This window comes from Lissotriton helveticus, chromosome 10, assembly GCF_964261635.1.
Source record: "Lissotriton helveticus chromosome 10, aLisHel1.1, whole genome shotgun sequence".
Classification (NCBI taxonomy): domain Eukaryota; kingdom Metazoa; phylum Chordata; class Amphibia; order Caudata; family Salamandridae; genus Lissotriton; species Lissotriton helveticus.
This window is the reverse complement of record NC_136071.1, coordinates 1,124,815,334-1,124,833,747: the sequence shown is the minus strand read 5'-3', so window position 1 is coordinate 1,124,833,747 and position 18,414 is coordinate 1,124,815,334. Positions and strand designations below refer to the sequence as shown.

Here is an 18,414-nt window from a genome sequence, read left to right as displayed (position 1 = left end):
GGTGAGTTTTTTTGGTACACCACAATTCACTGAGGTCCTGGGTCTCTGTACACAGTTCTGTGTATTAGCAGAAACTCCGCAACATGGCGCACCTAACGTTTTGGTCTTATATTGAGACTATCGGGTAGTGCTTATAACAGTCCACGACACCCTCACTCCTATTTCCAGTTGACAGCAGCGATGGTTTAACCTACCTATACGACTAGATTATAGGTTCATTCAAGCTTGAGATTTCAAAAAGGTTCATACTTTGGATTACTGCCCGTTTGTGCTACAAATTTAAAGAATGTTGATTCGCTTCTGTGTCCTCATGGGTGATGTTGACATCACCCCGCAAAGTCGGGTGCCCGTCCGCAATTATTTGCAGGCATTTGGCGTTCCCTTGGAAGGCATGGCGGTACTTTTTGTGGCGTGTGCTGAGGCAGCATACCCGTTTGAACTATTCTACTCATGGGTTACCTTTCCTGCAGTGAATGCGGACGGTGGTACGTTTCATGTTTACACAATCCCACTGCCGTACCTAATGCATATACACCATAAAGGACACAGGAGATTCCAATGTCAGCTTGGCAGCATCAAGTTTGTTTTAATGGCGCCCTTCCCCAAGCCGTGGGTGCAGGTCGTTTGGGTCCCTTGTCTATTCCTGGGGCCACTTGGCCTGTATTGGTTGGGTTCACTCCTCACCAACGTTATCTTACGGTCCCCATTGCGGACTTGAGAGTCCTTTATGAATCCGTTGATGGGGTGCTTAGGGCTTTAGTGCAATACGTTTCCCGCCACATCCAGGAGGGGGCACCTGGTACTGTGCCGCAACCAGTTGCACCAGCTGGGATAAAGATTAGTCCTGTCATGATTAATTCGGTTATGGGCAAGCGCCCCTAAGAGAAAGACGATATGCCCTTGTGACTTGCCAAGAAATTTGACCAACTGGAAGCAGTATTTCCTAATACTACTCCTGTTGAAAAACACAGGATTCTGACCATTAGTTTGCAGAAATCCTTGAACAATTGAACTATCAAGGTGTGATTGAAACGTGCATCACCCATGAATAATCCTCTTTTTACTGTGAGCAAACCGGATGGGTCGTACCACCTAGTTTTGGATTACCGGCACTTGAACTCTCATTGTCGGACCTGTGCGGTACAGAACACTCACAGTTCTGACCTTGTGGATAGTCTTGTGAGAAAACGGTTTAAGACCACACTTGACATATCCAATGGCTTTTTTAGCCATAAGCTGCCCTCCGTTAGTAGTCAATGGACAGCTTTCACTTCAGGCAGCAAAAAAAAACAGTTCAAAAGATTAGCCATGGGCTACAAAAACAGCCCAGGCGTGTTTGCCGCTCGGATTGTCTCTCTGTTAGAGGGACTCGACCCTGATGCATGCTCGTATGTGGATATTTATCTCAGACGACGAATTATGGCCACATCTGTGTCGCGTTGATCGCATCATTGTTATGTTTGCGGACTTCGGTTACAAATTTAACTTTGCAAAATCACACAGTCCACCTTTTATCACTAACAAATATATAATGATTCTTCCATCAGTTGTCCAACAAACACCCTCCTCTCCCTTCTACCATAATAACACTAACACACAACACACACACTGCACACCACCTCACTTTGTAACTCTTGAAACAAACCAGGCTAAGATAAACACTCTCGCCTCTACTTCATTCACTCCTACACACAACATACACTTTACACATAAACACATCACCCCCTCTACGTCACACCCTCCTCTCACAAACAATACTACACAACCAAATCAGGTGCATGAAACATATACATCAGCACCCCTTTTCACCACACCTCAAAAGCGAAACATATCACACACACCAGCACAACAAGATCTTCAGAGCGCAACACCTCATAATACTTACCATCACAAAATACATACATATACCCACCTTTCAAACCACACAAAGGAACAAACTCCAATGCCAAGCTTTCACTCTTCCACCACACCTAACACAGATACAGCAATACAGCACCTCTCTTCTAACCGCCTCTCATCCATTGGACAATTTAAAACATTACGACATGACCCACATGCTGCACCACCTCCCCTGACTCATACACCTTCCACCTTCAACATACGCAAAAAATATAAGCAACATGCCACACCTCACAACTTTGCTTCCCCAAGTCTACCGCACAACAATGTTACACCACAAAAGCAACAGAGCACTCCAACTCATTCTCAAACACCATCTCCAACACATACACATGCAGACCCATCAAAATGCCTTCTTAGCATTCTGGATGAGGAACACGATACAGAACAGCTACACGATTGCTATCCTATTACAGCTAATACCAGCACTAAAAACACACCTGCTACACACCCACACAATACTGATCACTCTCCTACAAAACAAAGTCCCACTATCACAAAAGGCCACTATCTACACTGTCTACTAATAAATGCTCGATCCCTCTCTAAAAACAAGCATCACATCTACGACCTTCTCACCGATGCAAAACCAGACATACTATTCATAACCGAATCATGGTTGGGAGAGGATATGGCTCCAGTCCTGCATGAAGCCATTCCTCTAGGCTATCAAATAATCACCCAAAATCGTATAGCCAAAAAAGGAGGTGGTCTAGCTGTTGTATTCAGGCAAACAATAAATATCACTAAAATTGACAACATCTCCATAAAGAATTGTGAGGCTCTTCTAACAAGATGCAATCCTACACCGTCTTCCACCTGTAACTTCCTGCTCCTTTACAGACCTCCACCTAGCAAGGCAACATTCCCAGACGCACTTCTAGACACAGTTTCAAATCTGATAACAATACACTCCAACCTGTGCATTCTGGGTGACCTTAACATTTGGTTTGATAAAACCAATATGACCCATCCGAAAACAATAATCACTGGCCTAGACGCATTGAACCTGCATCAGATTGTCCCCAATCCGACACACATCGCTGGACATATCCTAGATGTCATTTTTGCTAATACTGAACTAGTTACCTTTCAAACTATAACTCCAGTCACATGGTCAGACCACCACTTGCTTGCTTTCCAACATAAAACAACACTAAGCAACTCACCTAAAACTACCTTACATCCATCCACCTATCGGCCGTGGAACAAACTCAATTTGGAACACTTGGAAACACAACTAACATCCAGTATAAATCTGGAAACCATAAATTCTGTTCAGAATCTATACGAGTGGCTACAGGAAGCTTTTGACATCCTGATACCACTCAAAACCACACAACAGAACAAAAGGAAAAAAGCGCCTTGGAGAAACATAGAAATAAAAAACATAAAACAACAAATTAGAAAGCTGCAACGTACCTGGCTCAAAACAAACGCCAAACAAGACAAACTTCACCTACAAAAAATTAACAGATTATATAAGTCTGCTATCAAAAAAGCTAAAAAAAGGTACTATTCAGACAGAATTCAAAACGCTAAATGTGCAAATAAAGAATTCTATAAAATACTCAATGAATTTCGAAAACCAAATTGCCTAGAAGGAACTCATCCTGTTACTCAAGATTTCACAGAAACTGGCAAATCATTACAAGGACAAAGCAGACACGTTGGACTCGTACTTACAACAGAAACAAAGCACCAGCACTAACCCTTGTTCAAAACAACTATCCAAGAATGCTCTAATCAAGCCTCTCCGTTCCTTCCAACACATCTCACACGATGAATTTATGGACCTGGTCAAAGCAAGCAGGCCTGCCGGCAGCCCTTCTGACCCCTGTCCGCCACAAACTTTCAAGACAATTCTTTTATCAACGTCTGCTGCCATTCCAGTAAGAAGAATCATCAACGATTCCTTAACTACTGGAATATTTCCAGAAGAACTCAAAAAGTCATACATACGCCCTTTACTGAAGAAAACAAACTTGGACCCGCTGAACCCCAAAAACTACAGACCCATTACAAATGGACCTTTCCTGGGCAAACTGATAGAAAGAGCAGCGTTCGCCCAGATGTCCCAATTCATTGAAGAGAATGACATACTTTCAGATTTCCAAACAGGATTCCGTCCGGGAAGAGGCACTGAATCTTCCCTCCTTGCCATCTGGGATGACCTAAAGAATACAGTTGACCGCAACGGGGTTGCTGCGCTACTCCTCTTGGACCTCTCAGCAGCCTTTGACACGGTTGACCATGACACTCTGAAACAAAGACTTTATGAAGCCGGCATAGAGGGAACTGCTCTAGACTGGATCGCGTCCTACCTTCGAAACAGAACTAATGTCATCCACACCCCACCTTTCTCGTCCAAACCGTACTCCACAAAAGCAGGGGTCCCTCAAGGTTCTATCATCTCGCCCATGCTTTTCAACATCTACATGAAGTATTTACCAGTACTGATCAATAAATTTCACCTCACGTGCTACAACTATGCAGATGACACGCAAATACTCCTTCAACTGGAATGCCCCAAAGACATTGGAAAATCACCAATTTTCAGCTGTCTCAGAGCCGTGGATCAGTGGATGACTTGGAGCCATCTCAAATTGAATGCTTCAAAAACTGAAATACTCACGTGTGGCGATTGGAAAAATTACAACCCGCTTGCCGCATGGCCTGATGAACTGGGATCACTGCCTAAAGTATCGAAGGAAGTAAGAAACCTCGGAATGACCATGGACTCCAAGCTGTCGATGAATGTCCAAGTAAATAAACTAGCAAGATCAAGCTTTGCTACTATTAAAACGCTGCGACGAATTTTCCCTCATTTGGGATTTCCACACAAGGTCCAAGCTACCATCTCCCTTGTTCTATCCAAACTCGATTACGCCAATAGCCTCTACCACGGATCACCTTTAACGACCATGAAAAGACTACAACGGATTCAGAACTCGGCTGCCAGACTACTCCTGCATATCAAACCACGAGACCACATCTCCCCTGCCTTGAAAGCCCTGCATTGGTTACCGGTTGCCAGAAGATCCACGTTCAAGCTGCTTTGTATTACCCACAAAGCAATACATGGAGTAGGACCACTCTTCATCAGGAATAAAATCACCAAACACATTCAACAAAGGAACCTACGCTCTAAAGGAGCATCTCGCCTCAAAATCCCACCATACAAGAAAAAAACAATGGGTGGCACATCCTTCTCTGTTCAAGCAGCCAAACTATGGAACTCTTTACCCCCCAACATAAGATCCACCGACAACCACCTTATCTTCAGAAAACTACTCAAGATCTGGCTCTTCCCCACATAGGTACCATACGGAAATAGAAATTTACAGCATATCCCTCTGTATATAAGCATTTGTTTTCACTATAGCTATGTATCTATCTTTGTGTATTACTTTATAAAACATGTAAAACAATTATGTTGTTAAGAGAAGAAAAAAAATAATAATAATAATCATCAATAAATAAAAATCATTTTTGGTCTACATGTACATAATTCCATTGTACATCTATGTACCATCCATGTACTTGGATCTGTGTGTCTGTTACTTTTCTCCTGAAAAAAAGCATATCCAATGCACTACCCTATCTCTCATCCTGTGCCTCTATCAATATATTTAATCTAAATATACTTACTTTTTTATGTATCTATATATTTTTAATGTACTTATGGATCTATATACTTATCTCTTTCTTCTAATTTAGCATTTCCAATGCACTAGCCTATTTCTCAGCCTATACTTCACTCAATATATCTTCTAGCCCAACCTTCAGACTCCTCTCAAACTTCTTTCTACTACTCCTTCTAATGCACTACCCTATCTCGCATCCTATAGATCTATCAATATATCCTCTACATCCACTCTCTCATTTATCCCAAACCCCATACCACTACTATGATCGCCAAAATAACCTTTTCTAGACTCTCTCCTGCTCTACCCCTCCATGCATCATCTGACACCTTTTTACTACACCGAACCCCTAAAACAAACATTTCTAAACTCTCCCCTCTGACTCCTTCCCTCCAAAACTCCTTTTTACTCATCCAAAAGTCTCTTCCTACTACTATTATATATATAAAAAAAAATCTTTTACTCTTTTATCCCTCCACTATCCTTTTTTCAATAAAAATTAACAGACTAACATGTTTCACTTCTCAAATTCCATATTCAACTATACTAATATACTGCCTAAATAACTGAATAACATATCTACTACTCAAATTACTTCATATTTATACTATACTAATTTTCAACACTAATCCTTTATGGGTTCCGGAGTGGCGTGCTACTCGCCAGAAAAGCGCTTCAACGCCCATCAGGGGTAACAAGTGCTATATGAATGCAAATCTTTCTTCCCCTTTTATCCATCCGCTATCCTTCTCACTCCAAGTAACAGACTAATATCCACCACTGAAATTACCTCATATTTCACCATATTAATTCACCACTAATCCTCTATAGGCTCCCTGAATAGCATGCGTCAACAAGCGAGCGATAGATAAATACGAACCTTTGTCCTACTCTATCCTTCTGCTATCATTCCAAATCCAAATAACTGATTAACTTATCCACCACTTAAAATGTACTTGCATGTTTCACTATACTAATTCAACACTAATCCTCTGTGGGTCCCGGAGTAGCGTGCTACCCGCCGAAAAAGCGCTTCGACGCCTCGTATGGGGTAGTAAGCGCTATATAAATGCAATTACAATACAATACAATACATTGCAGAGTACACAGTGTTGTTCCTGGGCTATGAGCTCAACAATGAAGGTCGAGGTTTAGCATCTCACTTCCTGGATAAATGTGCACAGTTGCGCGCTCCTACAACTCTGAAAAAACTACAATCTTTACTGGGTTTTTTAAAGTTCGGGCGAACTTACATTCCTGATTATGCCCAGCGTTTTAAGCCGCTATATGCCATGATACAACCAACTTTGACCAAATCTTGTTGGCTGCCTGAACATTCAGCTATTCTGCAATCTGAACCTCAAAAACTTGAACTGCAGACGTGCCACTGTATTATTGGATATCACACATTATATTTATAAATGGCTCTTTGAAGGGCATGATGATCCAGCTTTTGCTATGGAGCTAGCACTTCTAGGGGGAATTAAACTCCTTGATAAACTATATGGTACACTAGTGCCTCAATCCTCACCAGAGATGACTAGCGTAACCATGAAATGTTGGAATAAGATGCTCCGTTAGATTGATTTGCATGGGAAAATGAAACACACAGAAGGTGATGGAAGGAATGCTTGCAGTTTGCCTAAGGGGGAAACTGACCCTAGAAATGCCCTTCTTGCGAATCACTGCAAGCAGATATCAGGATTCTGGCAGTGAGATCTCAATAGCATTTCCAAACTGGGGGATATATGATAATATAACCATATGAAATCTTTTCAAGAGCACCAATGTGAATAGGATCTTCACAAGACGCAATTTCATAAATATCTGCAGCAGCTGAGATATGCCTTGGTCTCCCACCAGACAACTGACTGAGCCCCTGAATTCAGTCCATTGGATGCAAGAGTGGTGCTAGGCCCTTTAAATAACAGAGTGGATCGCATACATATACAAATCTCCAAACATTCATTTGGCAGATGTGTTTGCTAGCCTCAAGGTGAAACGGGAGGCCTTGGTGGGTCCACTAGACAACAGTGATTGGAGGGATGCCAGAATGCCCACTCCAACGAGATGCAGTCATCTCCACCAGGCTGAAACTAGTACTGCTAAAATTCCTACACATGTCCTAATTACCACCCCGAAAACTGTGGCATGTAGGCAGAATCCCCTCCTCATCCTGTTTACATTGCTGCTCCACTAAAGGCCATTTTTTTCGCATTGTGCGGACCTGTTCCATTATAAAAGGACACTGCCCTGCTATCTTTCCGCCCTGGCAAAAATACTGGGCAGGCGAATTGAATGCTCACCATGCAATGCTCTTCTGGGACTCATGGCGAATGTGAGTGGATCCCCTGAAATGCACACTGGTGGGCGTGTGTCGCGGAGGCGAAGCAAGACATTGCCAAACAGTGGAGAACCAAAACTGCTACCCCACTCACAGACTGGCTGAAAGAAATGGTCAGATGCACAAAATTAGAAGAGCTCATTTATCGGGCTCGAGGCTGCCCTCTTAAGCATAGAAAGATTTGGGGAAGTTGGAGTAAATACTACAGTGTTTAATGACAGTGGTAAGTGAGGCTGTCCCATTTTGCATGAATGTAACTAGATGTTCTTACTGTACCGTGCATTTAAATTACCATTTTGTAGACCCAGCGGACTATCACATTATAATCAATTAATTATGGTTCATAGAAAAAATATGTAGAAATAGATTACTCTTTTTATTTCATAACAATTTTATTGTTGACAGCCAGGACAATATAGGTGCCTCAGTGAGCACCAAAAAAAAATAAACATGAAAACAAAAATACGGGTCTACATTTTCAGCAACAATAAAGGATTGATTCCACAAAAAGTACATTGCAATATAAACTGAAAACACAAAAGGCCAAAAGAAAGCGGAAAAAATCAACTGTGCCACATTTTTTTCCCTTTAACAAATATATAAGTCCTGAATAACAAAAAAGGTGCTGCCATCGACAATCAAATAGATTTACGAGTACATATATGCCACATAGCCAATGTCATTAAATATGTTCACTATAATCAAGAGGGGAGGAGGCTACAGATATATTCCCGTATAGTCAGCGCACCGCTTCCAAATTTTGTAAAGTTTACAAGGCATCCCCTTGCCTCGAAGACCAGGAGTTCCAGGCCCGAAATAGATTATTCTTAACCCCATATTTACATGCAATGAAGATGTAAACATATATATTTACACACATATACATATACACATATACACACACACCTGCATTGATGATATAATGGTAGTCGATATGCAGCAATCAATCATTTTGAAAGTTAATATTGGTGACTTTGATATTCTGGCATACATTCTGCGGCCAATTAAAGATGCAAAACACCCACACTTCTAACTGTGCCTAGAAGCAAACAAGACTACACTGAGAAGAAATAAGGACCATGAGACCACAGGGTTGGGCAAATCCCATTCATGAGGGACAGACCTCAGTTTGCCTGCATGCTTGAGGACGGGGGTCGAGCGGAGGCCATCCACCTTGCACGGCCACTGAACTGACAGAGGGCAGTCTTGAGAACCTGTAACGAAGCGACAGGTCCCCGACAACCCAGATTCTTCTACGGGGGCATTGGTAGGCATGCGTACAGCAGCCACCTGGTAAAATAAATGGAGAATCAAGATGTGCAGAGATAGCGCAGACCCAAAACCCTGATGAAATTGCCGGTAATTATGACTAGGCAATGAAACATGTTGGTTTTTAGTAGAGTTGGCACACAGCATGGAATAACATTGGTTTAGCCAGTGTAGCTCAGCTCTTTTTAAACAGTGGTGGGACCAGATCTCGTTGCCAGAGTTTGGCCATCCACATTGGGTTTCTTCACAGAGCACATTTATGGTTTTTGTCTGCACAGTTCTTATCCCCTTTATGTTGTAAGTTGGCAGATGCTGATGATGAGAACGTGAGGACACAGGCGAGTACCAGTTTGTGTATTCCTCCCCGGGTGTTGCTCCCGTGAGGCTCTGCCAACTCCCCTCCCCCCTTTTTTTTAGGCTAACACCGTCTTGGAAAGGCAGTTTTTGAGGGTAGTTGGTTGCCACAGTAATATCACACACACGTTTTTAACTTTAAATCTGTGACCTCAACGAGCACATTGATACAGTTAGGTTTAGATATGTGCCAACTGTTGAATAGATAGTTATAGTACATGGGAGACTACTAACTCCACAGTATATAGCGGCAGGTCTGTTGGTGTTGAGATGGTATAGAGTGGGGGGCGACCTGTTTAAACCCCGATATTCCCCCTGGAGGCTCCTAGAATTTGAAAGTGCATGCTTGAGGAACCTGCTAGGTGAACCACAGATTGCTACCAGACATTAGGCAACTCACATTCAGAAAAATAGATGGACAAAAGACAGTTGCCAAGAGTGCATGCCTCTTTGTTTAGTTTCTGAGAATATTGCAGTCATGCTGTTGAGGTGGAACAGAACACTTTGCTTACACGACAGGAATAGTCTCAATGAATCAATCAAGATTTATAAAGCACGGCAAAACACCCAGTAGGCTATCCAGGCACTTGCAGGTCTCCAAGGCTTTTTCGAACAGCTAGGTCGTGAGCGCCATTCATAATTCCGTAAATGAGGTGATGGTCCATGGGAAGGGCTGTTCCAGGTCTTTGCTGCAATGTGGGAGAAGAAGTGTCCTCCACTTCAGCTCCTTTAGATTCGGGGAGTATGGGCAAGTGACAGGGAGGCGGAGCGTAGTCTTCGACGCTTGGTGGAAGTTCAGGCAGTGGTTTATGTAGGCGGGTGCTTTGTTATGTAGCGCTTTGTGTGCGTGCGTCAGCAGTTTCATTTGGCATCTTCTGTATGGGGAGCCAGAGGAGTTGCCTAAGGTGGGGTGTGATGTGGGTTCATCGGGAAAGGCAGAGGATGAGTCTGGCTGCCGCGTTCCTGTTCTGAAGTCTGTGTAGGAGGTGTGCGGTGATTCCTACATAGAAGACGTTACCGCAGTTTAGTCGGCTTGTGATGAGGGCCTGTGACACAGTGAGTCTCGTGTGTAGGGGCAGCCACTTGAAGATCTTATGTTCTACGTGAAGAGAGAGGAAGCAGGCAGAGGGGGCAGTGTTGATCTGTGATATCATGGTGAGCTTGCGGTCAATGTTGATTCAGAGGTTTCTGGAGTGGTCGGAGGGAGGATGTGCAGGTCGTAGGACTCATGACCACCAGAAGTCGTTCCATGTGTTGCTGCTGAAGATCAGTACATCCGTCTTGTCTGTGTTTAGCTGCAGGCAGTTCATCCGGTCAGCGACGCTTGTCATGCATCTGAGAAAGTTGGCTATGGTGGTGGGGTCGTCGATGAGTGAGAGAATGAGTTGAGTGTCGCCTGCATAGGAAATTATGTTGAGGCCAAGGGATCTGACGAAGTTGGCCAGCAGGGTCATAATGTGTGTTGAAGAGCGGGGGCAGAGGAATGAGCCCTGGGGGACACCACGGGTGATCTCCTTGGGTTCATAGGTTAAAGAGGGGCGGTGGATTCTCCGAGTTCTTCCGGTGTGGAAGAAGGTGACCCATCTAAGCATGTCCCCTTGGATGCCGATGTGGTGGAGTCTTTTGATCAGAGTGTGGTTTGATACATGTTGAAGGATGCCGAGAGGTCAAGGAGGATCAGAGCTGCTCGGATGATATCCGTGGCTGCCATCAGGGCGGATTTGGTGCCATGATTGCTACATAAGCCTGCTTGGAAGGCGTTGAGTAGCAGTTGTGTCATGAGTTGCTTGTTGAGGAACCTTTCCAGTACCTTCGAAATGAAAGCAGCGAGATTGGCCATTAATTTTTTTGTTTGCTGGGGTCAGCAGAGAATTTGGAGTAGTGGTGTGGATCCTAAACTATAGTGAAACAGTGGATACTGTCTTTTTACTGCTTTCTCCAATGGCCTTGATGTGCAAAAACATGAGACGTTCTCCCCTCTCATACCAGAGTAAAAGATGGTGCCCGATGTTTTCAAAAAGCACTGACTCAATCTTTGCGGTGACATCCGGCAGTATCTATGGGAGTGGAGGCGCCTTCACTCTAGAAGTAGAAAGGCTTTAGCAGAGGTGCCCGAATTTCTTCGAACCGGGGCAATGGGATGAGGAGTCTGTGTGAGGCTATGAATGCCAGAGGAAGCAATGTGCGTCAAGTGTTTTGCACCCATAAAGTAAAGACACAAAGTGGAATCACACGAATGAGCATGCTGGGGCATCAATCCACGTGATAGAAGAAGGCCTACACCCCCCAGCTTACCAATAAATCACCAACGGAAGCTAACATTTGAGAAATTGAAGATGGAGATTGACAATGCCTCAGTAGGTGAACTCTTGAGAAGCTAAAGGAAGATGATCACAGCACTGGGCTGCATAACAGTACAACTTGTAACTGGAGTGAATACTCAAATGAACAAACTGGAGTCCAGAATAATCATCAGGGAGACCTCTTCAACTGTGATGGATGTCAAAATGAATTCAATGGAGACACTTTTTTTGTATGGCAAACTTTAAGGATGGAGCAAAGTGCCCTATGCACCTGTTAAAGGGCAGTATTTGGACAATGGATGATGCAAGAAGGGAGGCAATTAAAGATTTGTGCCGTTTCCTCTTACCTCGGCAACAACTGCAAATTAAATTACTACCTAGAATATTCAATAAGTATTACAGGCTTCAATATGAACATTCTACATAGAGCCCTGTGCCTTTGCCTCATATTAAATAAAGTCTGAAAATGTATGTGCATTATTCTAAGAGCTGTAGGCTAAGAGATGAAAAAACAGCGACCACCCAATCTCACCCCGACATTGCAAAATAGTAAATGCCACAGTCAACCGTTTTGGTAAAATAGTAAAAAGTGCATACCTTTCATTGCTTTTGCTTGATAAGTCATCCGAAAACTTGGATACTAAAGGTATGAAAGGTTGGTTTCCAGTGGATATATCTTTGAAGAGTTCCTGTTGTACCCGGGCACTTTTGAGTTCAGATTTAGACTCTTCTTCAGTGGAACCCCCAAACAGCTCAGGATCATCTTGAATAACATCTAATAACAGAACATCATCTTCAACAACTGCGACCTCATTTGTCGGACGCATTTCATTTTGTGCATTCTTCAAGTTCTGGGATCGGGTAGAGAATTCCCACAAATAATCATCATTCAATGAATCCCTTATGCGGCTGTCCTCCAAATTTGGGGATTCAAAAGTTACATCAGTGTTCTCAGAAGCAGGCGGATTACATTGTTTAAGTGAAGTACTCTCAAGTAAACTGCTCTTGTTTGAGGCAATGTCTTCTGTTGGTGCTGAGCATTCGTCTGAAAAGTGTTGTGAGGTAGTTGTTTGGAGATCTTTACTGCACATAATATGAACAGGTTTCTGTTGCAAATCTTCATGAACACATGCACTAAAGTGATCTAATTTGAGATCAGAACTAGTAATTAAACTACCCACATTCTCTTTGCCTCTCACAGTCCCACTCTTCAGAGAAATAATTTCTTTGTATGAAGATTCTGTATTTGATAAAGTTTCTGGGAAGCTTTCAGCCTGCTGTGATGAACACCCTAAATGTCTTTCATTTCCTGCGTTCATTAGGTTGTCAGGTGCTTGATCTGCCACAGGTGTAAAAACAGATGCAGTGTTGTCTTCAACTATTTTTCCTTCCACAATTAGATCTATACAGTTTTTTAATGCAACATCTATTTGAAGGGAATCATTTCCATTGCTCAATGTCTCATCTTTTTGTGTTTGTAACATTAGTGCATCTGCTGGTAAGCTGGAACAAGTTTTTGGTGCTATAGTAGAATCAGTTAGCAAAGGAGTTGATAAACAGTTATGTATATCATCCATGTCAGCAACAGGATTTGGGTCTCTAGCACAGCTTGCACTTTCTAAACTTAGATCCAGTTTCTTTTTTTTACAAGCAGATTCTTGGTGCTCTCCTGCAACTAATTGTGGGATATCTTCTCCAATCTCCTTCACTAAATTGACATCTTTTATGATTTCTACATGAGCAGGTTCCTCATATTCAGCAGCCAAAGCAGTATTTGTTTTGAAGCTTGACCGAAAGTCTTCAGAGAAGGGCCATGGATAAGTTCTAGCACAGGACCTGAATTTCCACACATGCTTCCCAACCATCGGCACTGCTCTCTGGCAACTAAATAAATGAGCTTCCTCAACCTGCAAGCTCTTATTCAATGTTGCACTTTCTATTTGTTTATCAATAGGAAAAGCTTCAGAGTTATTTACAATTTCTGAATGATCAAAAGCAAAATGTTCATCAGTCTCTCCATTTTTGCATTCAGTATCAACCACATAGTTTCCATTTTCAAAGGAAAGTAGTGATATTGCCTCCTCCAGGAGATCATCCACATTGTCTAGATCACTAAATTCTTTGTTGGGACAGGTTTCTTTTTTATCAGTATAATTTTCAGGACTGAAATCATTGTTAAGCTGAAATGAATCTGGAAACAAGCCATTCTTGTTTAGATCTCCAACTAGAGTCTCTAGGTTGCCAATATCAGCAGTGGGAGCAACTTTATCTTCCCTTCCTTTCTTCATTTGATTTTTAAATTCTGTTGCCAATCGTTTTTCATTTCCTATAAGTGTTGCTATGGAAACATTTTCTGCATCTTTGTTGGCTCGTTTCCTCTTTATACCAGTAGTCTTATCTGTTTTCGCCAGTACTTTGTGTGGGTGATATCGATCAGATGAAAGTACATCCTGACATGCTAAGCTGACTACCTGTTCATCTCTTTCAACTAACACAGAGGATGATTCCTCTGTTCCAGCCACTAAATGGTTGCCATTTGCATCACTGCTTGCAGAACATGGAATCAATACATCTTTGGATTTTCGTTGCCCAACAAATTCTTCTGTAACTTGATAAAAATCAACAGCAGCATTACAGACATTGCTGTTTACATCAACTGAACTTATTGAAGCAATTGATAAACTGTTCTGTGATGTCGCAAGGGGCATATCTTGTTCTGGAAACTGAACGCGATTAAAGCATTTTGAAAGTTCCATGTTTTGTCCATTGCTGCATTCTATCAGCGACAAGTCGGTTTGTTTATTTTCCACTGTTCCTTGATCAGGATAGTTTGAACGACTGCTGTCTGTACATCCTGGTCTCCTAATGGCTATCCCAGATTTCAACCTTGGCACATTTCCAAATGATGCCCTTTTGCATGCAGGAGGTGCATCTTTCTTACCAGAAGTATTGGAGGCAGTTATCCCGGTTTTTAAAGTGCAGTCGTTCAATGGATTCAAGGAAGTCAGAACTGGGCTATCCTCCGTGGTCACTTGTGTACTCGTGATTTTCACACCTTGAGCTTCTCCTCTTCCTATTTACAGTGAAACATATTACAAAAATATTTTAAACAATTGTTGTCAAGGCTCATCAAAACATTACATTTAGACATCTCAACCGGACAAGTAAAATTCATTTTTGTCTCTGGTGGTTAGCACTAAGAGACGCTCAACCCAAAAAGAAAGCCATGCTCCACTTCCGTGCTACTGAATCAAAGAGGATACGTTTTTACAAAAATAAAACAGTTTCTTACCATTATTATTTGAACATTTGAGGGGCTTTAAATAAATGGCCAATCAAATTGTCATTCATTTAATAATATAGTGGTATTCCTTTTTATGACCCACAGTCAAACCAGGAAATGATAACAGAAGAGAACAAAGCACTGTCTGCAGAGGAATTATACAGCAAATGGCAAGGTGTAAAATTATAACTTTTCTGTTACCTTCAATCAACATGTTTATGCACCTAGAAATGTTGCTGTTCACACACTAAACTCCTGTTATAGGCAATCCTGTCTTCTCTTTACATATTTGATGGCATATGTATGATATATTCCTAAAATCCCTTTTCTCACAACAGAAAAAAATAATCAGCAAGCCACCACCACTGACAAACCAAGTAAACCTTTCCCCTTAAATTATTATTATTACTCCCACCAATACTTCTACACTAGTACCATTAATATTAAAACCACTTATAGTTCCACTTTTATTGGTAAACAAAGTACTTGTTTTTCTACTATCACAAGTACCTTTAGACTGTTACAGCCAACTCACGCCTTGAAACACCCCTTTACCCATTCACAAGGATAAGAAACACTAATTAAGATCTAATGCTTTGACCACTTGGTTCCCTGTTCTAAAAAAACGTAATCTTAATCCCCACCAACACAGCCAGTTCCTGTAGCAACAACATTTTAGTCAGCATTGAGGAAGATCATGGAAAACATGGTGGCTTTTCAAATATAGTTGTACAAAAGGGGGTGGACACTCACACCCAGTCAACAGATCTGGGTTGAATCCATCACCGTTCTTTAGCCCACTCTGCCACCCCAGTTCAGACATGGCCATATGCAAATCAGTCTGACCCTGTGCCTCATGGGAACAGTCCAACCCGAACTGCCAAGCCATGCCTTCTCTGGACCGGAAACAAGCTTCAGAGGACCGGTTTCTGGCATTTCAGCAGTCTTCAGCCCGGCTTCCTTTAATCCAGTGGCAAAGTGAGCAAGGGACTCACGTCTGAGCATACCCTGCCAACTCATGCCGAACAAAGTGGTACAAAAGGGGGTGGTGATGGACGGAGCATCTGAACCAATCAAACACTCACATCCAGTCAACAGTTCTGGGTTTAATCCATCACCGTTCTTTAGCCCACTCTGCCACCCCAGTTCAGACATGGCCATGACGACGGCTGAAATGCCAGAAACTGGTCTTTGGAGGCTTGTTTCGGGTCCAGGGAAGGCATGGCTTGGCAGTTCGGGCTGGACTTTTCCCATGAGGCACAGGGTCAGACTGATTTGCATATGGCCATGTCTGAACTGGGGTGGCAGAGTGGGCTAAAGAACGGTGATGGATTAAACCCAGATCTGTTGACTGGGTGTGAGTGTTTGATTGGTTCAGATGCTCCGTCCATCACCACCCCTTTAGTACCACTTTGTTTGCCATAAGTTGGCAGGGTATGCTCAGACGTGAGTCCCTTGCTCACTTTGCCACTGGATTCAAGCAAGCCGGGCTGAAGACGGCTGAAATGCAGGAAACCGGTCCTCGGAAGCTTGTTTCCGGTCCAGGGAAGGCATGGCTTGGCAGTTCGGGCTGGACTGTTCCCATGAGGCACAGGGTCAGACTGATTTGCATATGGCCATGTCTGAACTGGGGTGGCAGAGTGGGCTAAAGAACGGTGATGGATTAAACCCATCTGTTGACTGGGTGTGAGTGTTTGATTGGTTCAGATGCTCCGTCCATCACCACCCCCTTTTGTACCACGGCTTTTCAAATATACAAATATCTGGAAGAACATGAGTTTCCTGGCAGATGGCTTGCGCCACAGCGGAGCTCAGAACCTACCCTGGTCTGGTAGTCTTGTTAAATGAAATGTGGGTCATTTAGCGTGATAATTCAGCAAAGGTTAACTTACAAACCTATCAGCTGCATTAAACACAGTTGATCATCATATCCTACTGCGCACATAAGACGACAGTGGCATACGGGTTGCACTTCTCATCTAGTTCAAATCTTAATTGACCTAGAGCTACCAAGCACTTTTTTCTCCTCCTCCTTATGTCCAAGGACCTTGGTGTGACCCGAGTGTACCTCATTCCCTATTGTCTCTTACATATATATAAACTCCCTTTCCGCCATAATCGGCACTATTGGCTATAGTGCAATCTACCATGTTGACCAGAAGAGATCAGTAAATTGGATGCAGGGGAACAGGACTCTGTGGGAAAGCTCAGGGTTGATCTTGTAGCTGCCAATCAATGGAAGAGCCATAATTACTTAACACTCTAGTCAATGTCTTTCCTACCTCACTGGCTCTTATTTCTTCATTTGGCTTTGCATTTATGTCTCACATCAACGATACCAAGATTATTATCTCCAGAAAAAACTATTTGGGTTCTTCTTATTTATTTCTTTGGTTTTTCACTTGGGTCTTAAACAGACAACTCAGGCTATCATCTCCAGTAGTAACAATGTAGGCGTACCTCTGAAAAATACAAACACTGCCTTTCTGAGGTTGTTCAATGGGTTAATAGCAACAAACATACTTAACAGCCACAACACTGATAGTTGTCTAATAACTTTCATACAATCATGTTAAAAATGTTACAAGGGTAACATTTCCATGAATTCCAAATTCATTTAATTAACAGGACAACTAAAACGGATATCCATCTCCAAACTTCATTGGCTAAATTTCAAATGAAACAAAGAAATATGATCCGCTTCTTCTCCCTCACTGTCAGAACTCTGAGAATGTACAGGGGATCTGGATCTCCAGTCACTTCTCAAATAAACAAAGCAACAGGGATGTGCTGCTGTCTATGCAGGCTGTGAAAAAGTATTCCCCTGCTCCCAATTGACTGCTGTAAATTACTCTAGGATATTAGCTTATCTGGAGCCGAATGTTGTAGCTCTCTATTGAAATTCCAAACAAAATCTCAAAACAAAAACTTCAACCCATCATAAAGACTTCACTTAATATTCCAACGGGGCATGCTCCTCTAGCTCAATCCATTTATTTGCTACTGGTACCAAAAGAATCCTCTTTGTGGCACTTTGCATTACTCATCAAGCATGCAGCAAATGTGGTACCCTCTTCACCCAGCTTCATCTAACATCCCTCAGCCCCTTTCAGACTCCTCAGTTCCTCATATGCTTACCTCTTTCAGATTCCCGCCATATTAGGTTTTGAATGGGTGGGCACTCCTTCTCCAATGTGGACATTAAACATTGGAACTATCTTCCTTATAGACATGCATGCAAAGCACAAATTATTTTATTAAAGTTGTTAGAAAAATGGCAGTTTTGTTGCTGTTAAGTTTGTGTATGTTGCTATT

The 18,414-nt window shown here is 42.5% G+C and overlaps 1 protein-coding gene across 1 annotated transcript in view; it reads right to left on the bottom strand.

Annotated features, from left to right (window-relative positions):
- The window catches only part of TOPAZ1 (testis and ovary specific TOPAZ 1), a 2,142,665-nt gene that overhangs the window by 2,070,165 nt on the left and 54,086 nt on the right, over positions 1 to 18,414 (bottom strand). The window contains exon 2 of the mRNA XM_078663910.1: positions 12,414 to 14,889. Within this exon, the coding sequence (XP_078520036.1) occupies positions 12,414 to 14,889 (2,476 nt within the window). The remainder of the gene's footprint in view (positions 1 to 12,413; positions 14,890 to 18,414) is intronic.